Source organism: Heterodontus francisci, chromosome 11, assembly GCF_036365525.1.
Source record: "Heterodontus francisci isolate sHetFra1 chromosome 11, sHetFra1.hap1, whole genome shotgun sequence".
Classification (NCBI taxonomy): domain Eukaryota; kingdom Metazoa; phylum Chordata; class Chondrichthyes; order Heterodontiformes; family Heterodontidae; genus Heterodontus; species Heterodontus francisci.
This window is the reverse complement of record NC_090381.1, coordinates 30,783,615-30,797,774: the sequence shown is the minus strand read 5'-3', so window position 1 is coordinate 30,797,774 and position 14,160 is coordinate 30,783,615. Positions and strand designations below refer to the sequence as shown.

Below are 14,160 nucleotides of genomic sequence, written 5' to 3'. Positions count from 1 at the left end.
CGGGTTGGGATTGGAGTTGGAGGTGAGTTGCGGGTTGGGATTGAGTTGCAGGTGAGTTGCGGGTTGGGATTGAGTTGGAGGTGAGTTGCGGGTTGGGATTGGAGTTGTAGGTGTGTTGCGGGTTGGGATTGGAGTTGTAGGTGAGTTGCGGGTTGGAATTGGAGTTGGAGGTGAGTTGTGTTTGGGATTGGAGTTGGAGGTGAGTTGTGTTTGGGATTAGAGTTGGAGGTGAGTTGTTGGTTGGGATTGGAGTTGTAGGTGAGTTGCGGGTTGGGATTGGAGTTGGAGGTGAGTCGTGGTTTGGATTGGAGATGGCGGTGAGTTGCGGGTTGGGATTGGAGTTGGAGGTGAGTTGCAGGTTGGGATTGGAGTTGGAGGTGAGTCGTGGCTTGGATTGGAGTTCGCGGTGAGTTGCGGGTTGGGATTGGAGTTGGAGGTGAGTTGCGGGTTGGGATTGGAGTTGGAGGTGAGTCGTAGTTTGGATTGGAGTTGGCGGTGAGTTGCGGGTTAGGATTGGAGTTGGAGGTGAGTTGCGGGTTGGGATTGGAGTTGGAGGTGAGTTGCGGTTTGGGATTGGAGTTGGAGGTGAGTTGTTGGTTGGGATTGAGTTGGATCTGATGGTGAGATTTAAAGTGTGCTTGTAGCTGGATTGGTGTTAGGCTAGGTAGGAAATGGAGCTTGAATAGCAAGTCTACTTGATGGAGAAATTTTGGATTTAGCTACTATCCTGACTACAGATTAACAGTACACAGCAAGCTTAGTGAGTGGAAGAGGTGCCACATGCCAGAAATGGTCCAAGTTGTGTTTATTTCCCTTTAGGTTCATTGGAGTGTAGAAAGCGGCAGACACTTGTTAGAGGAGTGACATTGGGCAGCAGTTGAATGGTGTGCCCCAGTGATCAGTTGGGCCTATATTCTCTGTAGTTTAGAAGAATGAGAGGCGATCTAATTAAGACATACAAGATTCTGTAAGGGCTTGATAGGGTAGAAGCTGAGAGATTGTTCCCACTGATCAGGGAATCTAGAACATGGGGACACAGTCTCAGGATAAGGGGTCTATCATTCAGGACTGAGATGAGGACAAATTACTTCACTCAAATGGTTGCGAATCTTTGGAATTCTCCTCCCCAAGGGTTGTGGATGCTCCATCATTGAATACATTTAAGGCTGGGATAGATAGATTTTTGGTCTCGCAGGGAATCAAGGGATATGGGGAACGTGGAATTGAAGCCCAAGATCAGCCCTGATCGTATTGAATGGCGGAGCAGGTGCAATGGGCCATATGGTCTACTTCTGCTCCTATTTCGTGTGTTTTTGTGTTCATGTGTTTGGACTCCTACACTTACTAATTTAAATTAACCTCATGTAGAAGGCTATGTTTTCTAATCGTGCACTCCTTGCATGGAGACTTGCCCGGCAGGAGGATCTATCACAGCCCATACGTTTCCATCCATTAAGATTAATTGAGTTTATTGACAACATGTTTGTTTTTTTTATATGGATTCCTGGAAAGTGAGCCTCTGTGCAGGAGCCCACAATTGGTCATTAACTCTAGAAACACAACACAAATGGTCTGATTTTCAGATAATAGTTAACTGCAGCGTGCAAAATGTTATAATTTCTGCCTCAGGAAGTCGGTAAGGACATAGGTCAATAGTAGTGCCAGCTGGACCCAGGAAAATAACTTAATACATGGCCACCCATCAATAAAGGGAGGAATCTCACACACCCACTCAACCTAGCTAAAGTCAGGAGACTCAAACAAAGAAACTACCTATATTCCTGAGCTGCCAGTATACACACAGGCAGATCAGCAAACCAAAGTGCTACTGCCCACTGACTGCAATGAGATACCTGGAGGGACTGAGTTAAGGCATTCAAATCCATCTGTCAGCAGCCCGTGTTGCAACTATAAGGTAGAGTTTTTTCAAATGGATTTAAAGAGCCCTGTAGAGGTTTGAGGCTATTTCTGAACTCCTTTTCTTGTTTCTTTTTGTTTCTTTCCTTTGTCCACTTGGTTGGTGAGGAGGCTTTGTGCCTCATGTTTTGACACTGCCATTTTTTCATATATTCATGACCTACCTTGCAATGACCTGTGCGGAATCGACTGCGCAGACTCGAACTCAGCAGAGCCAGGCTACTTACACACAGTGCTCACCCTCCTCTCGTGAGCTCCAAACTCCAGGCCCAATAGAGGTTGAGAGCCCACCCATGTTAAATAGAAGAAGGTGGCCCACAAAATCAGCTCAGGTCAATGCACCAAGCGTCAGGTGGATGCTTACAATGCACCATCTGATAAATGTCTGATCAGAGGCGCAATTGGAAAATATATTCCAATGATTCGCATCCAGAAACTGGGAAAGAAGGAAATTAATCAAAAGAAAAAAAGATTTGCATTTATATAGCACTTTTGCAGTGTAGTCAGTGTTGTAATAGGAACATAAGAAGATACGAACAGGAGTAGGCTATTCAGCCCCTCGAGCCTGTCCCGCCATTCAATAAGATCATGGCTGATCCGCGGCCTAACTCCATATACCTGCCTTTGGCCCATATCCCTTAATATCTTTGCTTAACAAAAATCTATCTCAGATTTAAAATTAACTACTGTTCTAGCTTCAACTGCTGTTTGTGGGAGAGAGTTCCAAACCTCTACCACCCTTTGCGTAAAGAAGTGCTTCCTCACATCTCTCCTGAATGGTCTGGTCCTAATTTTTAGACTATGCCCCCTAGTTTTAGAATCTCCAACCAGTGGAAATAGTTTATCTTTATTAGTCTGTCTTTTGCTGTTAGTATCTTGAAGACTTCAATCAGATCACCCCTTAACCTTCTAAATTCTAGTGAAAACAGGCCTAATTTGTGTAATCTCTCCTCGTAACTTAACCCCTGTAGTCCAGGTATCATTCTTGTAAACCTACGTTGCACTCCCTCCAAGGCCAATATATCCTTCCTAAAGTGTGGTTCCCAGAACTGCTCACAGTACTCCAAGTGGGGTCTAACCAGGGTTTTGTACAGCTGCAGGATAACCTCTGTCTCTTTATACTCCAATCCTCTAGATATAAAGACTAGCATTCCATTAGCCTTTTTAATTATTTTCTGCACTTGCTCACGGCATTTTAAAGATCTATGTACCTGAATACCCAAGTATCTTTGGACATCCACTATACTTAACCTCTTCCCATTTAGAAAGTACCCTGCTCTATCCTTTTTTGGTCCAAAATGGATGACCTCACACTTGCCCATATTGAAATCCATCTGCCACAGTTTTGCCCATTCACCTATTCTGTCAATATCTCCTTGCAATTTTATGCTATCGTCTAGACTGTCCACAATGCTGCCTAACTTTGTATCATCAAGTTTGGATATATGACTTACTATTCCATCATCCAAGTCGTCAATGACTAATGTGAATAATTGTGGCCCCAACACAGATCCCTGTGGGACACCACTAGTCACATCCTGCCAATCAGAGTACTTACCCATTATCCCCACTCTCTGTCGCCTACCACTCAACCAACTTCCTAACCATGTCAATAATTTGCCCTCAACTCCATGGGCTTCCACCTTAGTTAACAGTCTCTTATGTGGGAATTTATCAAATGCCTTCTGGAAGTCCATATAAATAACATCTATAGACATTCCCCTGTCCACTACCTTAGTCACCTCTTCAAAAAATTCAATGAGATTTGTCAGGCATGACCTTCCCGTCGTGAATCCATGCTGGCTGTCCCTGATTAACTGAAATTTTTCTAGGTCTTCAGTCACCCTATCCTTGATATCCAGCAACTTCCCCACCACAGATGTCAAGCTAACTGGTCGATAATTTCCTTGGTTCCCCCTTTCACCCTTCTTAAAAAGTAGAGTGACATGTGCAACTTTCCAGTCCAGAGGGACCACTCCTGAATCTAGGGAACTCTGAAAGACTATAATTAGGGCATCTACAATGTGCTCCCCTACTTCCTTTAACACCCTCGGATGGAAACCATCAGGTCCTGGGGATTTCTCACTCTTTAATGTAGAGAACACAGCAGCCAATTTGCACAGGGCAAGCCCTCACAAACAGGAATATGATAATGATCAGATAATCTGTTTCTGTGATAAATATTGGCACAACTCCCCTGCTTTTCTTTGAAATTGTGCTATGGGATCTTTTACATTTACCTGAGAGAGCAGACAGGGCCTCAGTTTTACATCTAATCTGAAAGACACCATCTCCGACATTGCAGCACTCCCTCAGTACTGCACTGGAGTTTCAGCTTGGATTTTGTGTCTATGTCTCTTGAAACCACAATCTTCTGACATAAAGGCGAGAGTGCTACCACTGAGCCACAAATAACACCTACAAAGTAATTTTTTTAAAGATATGTATATTCTTACAAAGAATACCGAAGGATACATTCATTGTCCTGGAGTAATCATTCAACAGCAACTTGTTTACCAGAAGTCCTGGAACCAGCCCCTGGAAATGGTATGTGATGTAGTCTTTCAGTGTAAATGACTGCAGCTATACTGCACCAGGATGGGCTTTAGTCTCTGTGCTGACGCTGCTTGTTGTTAGTAATCTGTAATGATGTGTGACAGAAAGAGTAGAATGTATTTAAGAAAGATTTCAATCAGCACAGTATTTAGGACTGTGATTTGATCAGACTGTGATGTAGTGCCTCTCCACATTCCATCACTATTAGATAGGACTATCTTTAGATACCACAAGATAACTTGCCTTGTGACTGTACAGCATTATACAAAACATGAAGACATGAAGGGAATGTAACCTTTGCAATGTGGAACTTCCTTCATTTGAGTTTTAGGAATGCTTCGTTGCTTTAACTCTGGCCTTACATCGATTACATTGGGTCTCCTACAATGGTGTATTCCCATTTACTTGGTGTCTGATATACGTATACAGCAGTTCACACTGACACTTATGCCTAGCTGTAAAGTATTGGATGGGACTGAATAGTTTCCTTTTGCCTGGTGCATATTCTACATGTACAGGAGTTGCTCTGAGACCCACATAAGCCATACAGTAACAGACAGGAGTGATTCATTCCCTTTTACCTGGTGTGTGCTGTAAATGAGCTGATACACAAGCTGTACAGTAATAGATAGAGTTTAATTGTTTTCTTTTAATTAGTGTGACACTGAGCCACTTACATCATTATTTAAAAGACACACATCATTCTCCCGGCAGATATTGTGTCCTGCAACAGAGTGGCTTCAGCAATCTCTCTCTGTCTCGTTATTTACAGCCATACTTATTCTCTTTCATAGACTCTTCCAGCACAGAAGGAGGCCATTCAGCCCATCATGCCTGTGCCAGCTGTTTGAAAGGGCTATCCAATTATCTCTGCTCTTTTCCCAGAGCCCTGCATTTTTTTCTTTTTCAAGTATAAATCTAATTGCATTTTGAATGTTCCTGTTGAACCTGCTTCCACAGCCCTTTCAGGCAGTGCATTCCAGATCATAACTCTGCGTAACTCTCCTTGTTTACTCTATCAAAACCACCATAATTTTGAACACTTCTATTAAATCTCCTCTTAACTTTCTCTGCTGCAAGTCGAACAATCCCAGTTTCTCCAGTCTCTCCACATAACTGAAGTCTTTCATCCCTGGTAGAAACCAAAACTTGCATACAATATTCAATATTCCCAATGAGGGCTTAACTATTCTGTGCATGGCTGTTATATTATGTTCAATTACCCTTGAGATGTACCTTTTACTTGTTAACTGTTTCAGCCTGACAGGAAATCTAATATATGGGATTAGGCGGTATCTCCAACACGTGTCCCCCTTCAGTGGGAAGCGGTTTCCCTCAAGCTGACTGAATTGAGTCTCTGGACCTGACAACTCTCTTCTCTCCATAGGCCATGCAGTACATCTCCGTCTTTGCTGACAACAGATCTGGTTCTCCTATCACCATTCAAAGCGGCTCGGATTTCACAGGGATCTTCCTGGGCACGTAGAAGCAGCCGATGTATTGGGTCCTCAGGCCTGCTCGATTTCCCTCTCTCCTCCTCCTCTCCCACTCTCGGACTCCTCTTGCTGCTCCGTCCCCAGCATGTCGCATCAACCAAGAATTTACTCCTGCAGTCATGAGGGCCGATAGCAAAGAGCACTCGGGGACAACAAGACATTAACCGGAATTTTTTTGCCATGGATCTCTGGGGATGTTCTGGAGAAATCTTTCTTTTCATGTATTTTAATGAAATTATTTTCCCTGAGTGAGTGTGCAGTCTGTGGGGAACTTAACTGCAATGGTTTTCAAAGCTCTTGAGGATGTCACGATGCAGTTTAGGACTCGAAATTGCCTTGCAATTTGCGTGCGACCTGGATTTGTCTTTAAAATAAGAAGCTGCACCTTTGCAAAATTGAGCATACAATGTATATTTCACAAGATTTGGGAGTGTGAACAATGGGGTGTTCTCCCACCATCCCTGCAATTCTGCAGTTCCCCAAACCCATCCATTTTTATACTGTAAAATTATCTTCCCATGCCAACTGCACAGAGATTTGCCTCATGATTCCAAATCTTTTCTTTTTTTTGTCTCTTTCCTTCCTCTCCACCTCCTCCGCTGAAGCTGCTGTCTCATTGCTGCAGCCAAGTTCACAGATACCAATGACCTTTCAGTATCTTACTCATGTGACCAGGCTATTCGACCACTGAGGAGTATCACAGCTCAGCTTGGTTCTGCACTCAACTGGTGCCCACACACACTGGGCAACAATCAGCTGGGAGAACCCTGGCTAGTTTTCCACTCCCTACCCCTGTGGTGTTAAGGTCAATTGTGGTGGGCCAACAGCTGCCTTGCCTGAGGTCAACTAACTTACCAGGAGGGTGGGGAAACAGATCTTATAGAAGAATGTAAGAGAACAACATGATGGGAAAGAAAATAGAAACCTCCAAGGCAGCAATGTATCTGCCAGTTGGCTTCCTCCCCAAGTAGGGCTCAGGATATGGGTACCAGTGCTAGGAAATAGATCCAGACCCATACACTATTGACTGGTGGCCCAACTCTACTGCCATAGCCACAGCCAGCGAGCAACACTGTCAATGTTGGGCCTGGCAAAGGGAGGGATGTTAGTACCTTAGAACTCATTTTTTAAGCCACAGGTAAACTCAGACTTTCAAATGGGTTTGGTTTAACAAATAAAAGCATGTAGGGGTCCCAGACAGATCTTGGAGATGTCTGGGGGTGGGGTGGGGTGGTGGTGGGTGGCACAAGAAAGAGATTGCAGATCAAACATGGGGTCTAGAACTAAACCGAACTGAGAAAGGAAAAGCTCACATTCTAGCCTGTCAGCTGATCGACAGGAGTCTTAATCTGGTTGGCGTGGTAACAAGTTAATTTTGCTATCATCTACTGCCTGCAGTCTGATATGATTGCAAGATGCTCACAGGCACCAACAGTGGTGTGGTCTGATTGGGTGACACTCACATCCTGGTTTAAGCTGTTTTATTCTGTAGAGTTGATAAAGTGTTAATAAATATCATTCTGAAAAGAGAGGCCTGGAAGATGCACATTATAATTCAGCAAAAGTGAGAGCCTTATCAACTGACATTTCAAACAGAAAAATAAACTTTGCCTTGTGCCCACAGACCTAGAAGCCAGCTGGGGCTAATTACATCTGAACCTCTCAATTAGCCTGTAACTCGCGCCCAGATAACCAATAATCTATATATAAACCATTTGAACTCCTCGATTAGATTCCAGCCTGTAATGCACTCCTGTCTATCATTATCCACAGGTCCTCTAATTGGCATAATTAGCATAATCAGTGTTGAGGCCTCAATTATTCACTGTATTCATTAACAACTTAGATGATGGGTGAGACAGCCACGTATTCAAGTTTGCTGATGACATATAAATAGGTGTAAATGGTAAATGGAAGCATAATATTACAGAGATCTTGATAGATTAAATGAATGAGCAACACAGTGGCAAATGGATTCCAATATCGGCAAGTGTGAGGTCATCCACTTCAGACTGAAGAAGGATAGATCAGAGAACTTTCTAAATAGTAGAGAGCTAGAAGCAATGGAGGTTCAAACAGACTTAAGAGTTATGTTAGACCATTAAAATGTCATGGACAGGTACAAAGAATAATCAGAAAGGCTATTGCAATGCTGGCCTTTATATCTACAGGATTAAAAGTTTTGATTCAGCTATATAAAGCCCTGGTTAGACCACATCTGGAGTACTGTGAGCAGTTTTGGGCACCACACCTCAGGAAGATATATTGACCTTAGAGGGAATGCAATGTAAATTAACCAGAATAATACCTGGACTCGAAGCATTAAATTACAAGGGGAGACTACACAAACCAGGATTGTGTTCCCTAAAATTTAGAAGAATAAGTGCTGATCGCATCTAAGTTTTCAAGATATTAAGGGGAACAGATATGCTAGACAGCGAGAAACTATTTCTACTGGTTGGGGAATCTAGGAGCCTAAAAATTAGACCCAGACCTTTCAGCAAATGATGGTAGAAGTTTGGAACTCTCTTCCACAAGCAGCAGTTGATGCTGGGTCAATTGTTGACTTTAATTCTGAAATTGATAGATTGCTGTTAACCAAAGGTACCAAGGGATATGTGGCAAAGGTGGGTATATGGTGTTAGGTCACAAATCAGCCATAATCTCATTGAATGGTAGAAAGGCTCAAAGGGCTAAATAATCTACTCCTGTTACAATATTCCGATGTTTTATATACAAACCACCCAAGCCTGCAATTCACTCCCAGCTATCTTTCATTCTATATATAAATCAACCAAACCCCTCAATTAGATCCCAACTTGTACTCACTTCCAGGTAACCAATATTCTATATGTAATCCACATGAATTCCTGGATTAGATTACAGTTTATAACTCACTCCCTGGTGCCCCTTATTTTATATAAAAACTCATCCAAACCCTTTGATTATATTCTGGCCTGTAACTCAATCCTATGTACCAATTCTATAAATAAACCATACAAACCCTCAATTAGGTTCCAGGCTGTAACTCTTCAAAGATATTAATTATTTTAGATAAAATCCAATGAAAATCCTTTGATTAGATTCTAGTTCGTAACTTCCTCCCAGGTAGCTGTTACTCTATGTGTAATTGTGTCTGTCAACACTCCTGTGAAAAGCCTTGTGACATTTTTACTAAATTGAAGGTGCTATATAAATATAAGTTGTTCTTGTGTAAACTGTTCAAACCCTTCCATCAGATTCCAGCCTGTAACTCATTCTCCAGTGTCTATTATTCTATATATAAACCATCACAATTCCTTAATTGGATTCCAACTTGTAGATCACTCTAAGGTAGCCAGTCGTCAATCTATAAACAGTCTAAACTACTCAATTAGACTCTAGTCTGTAAATCACTCCCAGCACAGGGTTTTCAGGTGGGATAGAGAGGAAAATAAAAAAGGAAGGGGATCACAATATTGGTTAAAGAAACAATCACAGTTGTGAGAAGGGACGATATACCAGAAGGAGCATCAAATGAGTCCATATGGGTTGAACCGAGGAACAAAACAGGGGCAATACTACTGTTGGGAATATACTACAGACCTCAAATGGTCAGAAAGAGATAGAAGAGCATTTATATAGGCAAATTGTTGAGAAATGCAGAAACAATAGGACAGTTATGACAGGGGATTTGAACCACCCTAATATTAATTGGAATAAAATCAGTGTAAAAGATATAGAGGTTGTGGAATTCTTAAAATGCATTCAGGAGAACTTTTTTTTTTTAGCCAGTACGTAGCAAGTGTAACAAGAGCAGGGGCAGTTCTGAATTTCGTTTTAGGAAATTAAGCCAGGCAGGTGGAAGGGGTATCAGTGGTCGTGATCATAATTCAGTTAGACTTAGCTTAGTTATGGTAAAGGACAAAGATAGATCAAGAGTAAAGGTTTTAATTTGGGGAAAGGCCAAGTTTACTAAGCTGACATGTAATTTGGTAAAAGTGGACTGGAAACAGCTACTTGAAGGTAAATCGGTGTCTGAGCTGTGAGAGGCATTCAAAGAAGAGATAAAGAGGATTCAGAACAAATATGTTCCCAGAAAGAAAAAGTGTGGGACTCCAAAATCTAGACCCACCTGAATGTCAATGAGCTTACAGAGTAGGTTATGGCAAAAAAGGGCAGCTTATCACACTCACACAAGGCTCAATATTGCAGAAAGCCTAGAGTATAGAAAGTGCAGGGGTGAAGTTAAAAATGAAATTATGAAAGCAAAGAGAGGGCATGAAAAAATATTCGCAAGAAAAATCAAGGAAAACCCAAAGCTGTTTTATAAATACATAAAGAGCTAAAGGATAAATAAGGAAAGAGTAGGGCTGATTGGAGGCCAAAACGTGAACTTGTTTGTGGAGGTGGAAAATGTGGGGATGGTTCTTAATTAATATTTTGCATCTGTCTTCACAAAAGAAGACTGTACAGACATTGTGGTTAAGGAAGAGGAGTGTGAAATATTGGATGGTATAAACATTGTGAGTAAATAGTAAGGGGTTTAGCATCTTTGAAAGTGGATAAATCACCAGGCCCAGAAGAAATATATCCCAGGCTGCTAAGAGAAGCAAGGTAGGAAATAGCGGAGGCTCTGAACATAATTTTACAACTCTCTCTGGCTACAGGCATGGTGCCAGAGGACTGGAGGACTGCTAACATTGTATCATTATTTAAAAAGGGAAGTAGGGATAGCCCAAGTAATTACAAGGCAGTCAGCCTAATCTCGGTGATGGCCAAATTATTGGGAAAAAATCTGAGGGATAGGACAAAACATCATTTAGAAAGGCACAGATTAATCAAGTAAATAAAAGCAAAATACTGCGGATGCTGAATCAAGGACAGTCAGCATGGATTTGTTAAGAGAAGGTCGTGCCTGATTAACTTAATTGAATATTTTGAGGAAGTTACAAGTAGGGTTGATGAAGGTAGCACATTTGATGTAGTCTATGTCAGCAAGGCTTTTGACAAGGTCCCACGTGACAAATCGACCAGAAAAGTAGGAGCCAATGGGAAGCCAAGGGAGAGTGGCAAGTTGGGTCCAAAATTGCCTCAGTGGCAGGAAGCAAAGGGTTATTATGGTCAATGGGTATTGTTATGACTGGAAGGCTGTTTCCAGTGGGGTTCCATATGACTCTGTATTGGGTCCCTTGCTGTTCATTGTATATATCAACGATTTGGACTTAAATGTGGGCAACATGATTAAAAACTTTGCAGATGATATGAAAATTGGCCGTATTGTTGTTAGTGACTGCAGGAAGATATCAGTGGACTGGTCAGGTGGATAGTAAAACAGCAAATGGAATTGAATCCAGAGAAGTGTGAGGTAATGCTGTTGGGGAGAGAAGGCAAGGCAGTGCACAATAAATGATAGGATACTGATAAATGTAGAGAAACAGAGTGATGTTGGAGTGTATTCCACAGATCCCTTAAGGTAGCAGCACAGGTAGATAAGGTGGTCAAGAAGACATACAGGATACTTTCCTTTATTGGACAAGGTGTAGAATATAAGAAAAGGCAGATTATGTTCTAACTGTACAAAACACTCATCAGGCCACAGCATTCAGTTCTGGTCACATTACCGGAAGAATGTGATCGCACTAGAGAGGGCACAGAAGAGATTCACAGGGATGTTGCAAGGAGCGGAGAACTTTAACTATGAGGAATGATTGAATAGGCAGGGATTGTTTACTTTGGAACAGAGAAGGCTGAGCGGAAATTTAATGGCGGTGTACATAATTATGAGGGGCCTAAATAGAGTGGATAAAAAGCACCTATTTCCCTTTACAGAGAAGTCACTAACCAGGGGGCAGAGACATAAAGTAATTGGCAAAAGGATTAGAGGGGAATTGAGGAGAAACTTTTTCACCCAGACGATGGTGAGGGTCTGGAACTCACTGCCAGAAAGGGTAGAGGCAGAAACCCTCACTGAATTCAAAAAAGTGATTGGATATGACTTCAAGTGCCATAACCTAAAGAGCTATGGACAAGAGGTGGAAAATAGGATTATGCTAGATAGCTCTCTTTCAGCCGTCACAGACATGCTGAGTGGAGTGGCCTCCTTCTGTGCTGTAAATTTTTCTATGTTTCTAACTTCAGAAGAGAGTCAGATGCCTTCATGTGCTGGGCCTCTACCTCAGCTATCTTCATGAGTCACTGAAGCAAGCGGTAACATTTGGCGATGGGTGGGTAATTAGGAAACCATCTCTAGCCTTCAGTTATCTCCTCAGTGTGTAGGTGTGAGTGGAGCTGCTGAGCACCTGGCTCTCCCCCTCTCAATGCTTATTGAACAAAATGGGGTAGATTTTCATCTGCGCCTGTGGAAATACAGGAAAAGGTACACTGAATATGTGAAGGTTCCACTCAGCCTCTTTATTACACTGGCACCAAACAGGAAAGTAGACTCGTGAAGACTAAAAACTTACCTTAAAAAAAAAACTCATGACAGTGGACGACTGTTGCTCGCCATCCCGAAGCAGGAGAACCGTTGAGAGTTTAACTCTTGGTTTTGAATCAGCAGAGTTGTAGACTTGTTAAACAATGGGATGCAGGAATGCCTTGCTTCAGCAGGAGTGCAGGTTAGTGATCCTAAACCTTTCTCAGCCTCTTATCGCCACTCTTCACAAGGGGGTTTTAGACTTAAAATACTGTACTTGAAGCATCGCAAGAGCAAAGCTGAGAGCAGGCATGCTCGTGGCCCTCCTGTAGTTGGCTCCACATGAACCCGTGAGCCACAGATTACCTTGATATCCAGATCATCAGAGGCCTCTTCAGCATCTCAGGGTTCTCGATCTCTGGGGCTTCTGTGCTCCCTAGCTAGTCCTCCGTGGCCCTTGGTAGCTGGATGCACACCCCAATTCCCTCTCACCAGCACCTTTTCCCAATTGCCATCCTTCAGCCACTCCCTCTGGCTCTTCTCCTGCCCACGCTTCTGCCTGCTGCCCGTGGCTCTCTAGCTCCACCCTCAAGTCCACCAAAGACACTGCTCCAGTCTCCGAAGGGAATTCTGTGTGGTGAAAACTGCCCCAATTGGGCGCTCTCCACAGCCTCTGCCACCGCTACCTACTGGCCCGGAGGTGCGCACCCTAAGAGGAATGTCCGATGAAGTAGAAGCTGCTCCAACCTACAAGGAAACGCTTGCTCATCAGTTCACAGCAGCTGACGAGATGGCACGACCCTCCCACGCCACCTGCTTCTGAGACCTAGACTTAGCACTTTGAAGACAGAGCATGCCCGGACCAAGAGGCCTGAGCTTGACCAAGAATTGCTCCTCAGGCCGCATCTACAAATTTCAGGAGATCTGCCAGTGCCGGTTGTGCTTCCAGAGGAAGCTCACCTGATGAGAAAAGTCAACTTTGGTCCTCATGCTTTACCAACAGTGGCCCTTTGGTACATTCTGGGATGGGGGGAGGGTCGTTGTTGAAGGTCCGATTGCGAGAACTGTGCATTTGGGGGAAGAACTCCTGTTGTTCCTGGCTCCACAGAAAGGCTTTTGAAAAACTAAAACATTAGTTGTGGCTGCATAAGAATCCTTAGTTGATTGGTAGCAAATTTGGTAGAGGGGTCTTTCATTAGGCCCCTCACTAATATATTCAAAGGGCTGAAAGCCTGTTCTAGGTGACCACCCAGGCTCCTAAAATACTGACCTATCAAATTTAGAAGTAAGCTCAACACCAGCATAGATGGCAAGCAGGACGTCTCGTTGCTACATTGGTACACTTGGTGTACATTTACGCCCGAAAAATGGGCACACTGCATACCAAATTCTACCCCAATGATTCTTCACTCACCCAGCCGTCTTAGAGTGAAATTGTCTTTCATTCATGGACATCAAAAATTTGACAATGGCAACATTTATTCCAACGAGTACACTTTAATGTCAATAGAATAATTGATAAAGGCATGACCTTCCCTCTCCTCTTCTCTCATATTTGTTTCTTTCTTTCCAGCTCTGCTGTAAAACAGTTTCTCCACCTGGGAGAGTTAATGAGTTGGTTGCCTTCTCCCTGCACCAAGCACTATATCCCAGGCCAAGACCCTGTGGAAACAACCTTCACATGTGGGAGTCTGCACCTGGGCCTCTTGTAGATAGTGGGGCCAGGTGTGCTGATAGGGGAGAAAGCAGTACCTGAACTGAAGGGTGGGAGGTGGGGAGGAAATACAAATAAAA

General features: G+C 43.1%; 1 protein-coding gene across 1 annotated transcript in view; it reads left to right on the top strand.

Moving 5' to 3' along the window:
* Positions 1-7,496, top strand: part of LOC137375169 (erythroferrone-like) — a 305,058-nt gene extending 297,562 nt beyond the window's left edge. The window contains exon 8 of the mRNA XM_068041920.1: positions 5,861-7,496. Coding sequence (XP_067898021.1) covers positions 5,861-5,959 — 99 coding nt within the window. The 3' untranslated portion in view covers positions 5,960-7,496. The remainder of the gene's footprint in view (positions 1-5,860) is intronic.
* The last annotated feature ends 6,664 nt before the right edge of the window (positions 7,497-14,160 follow it).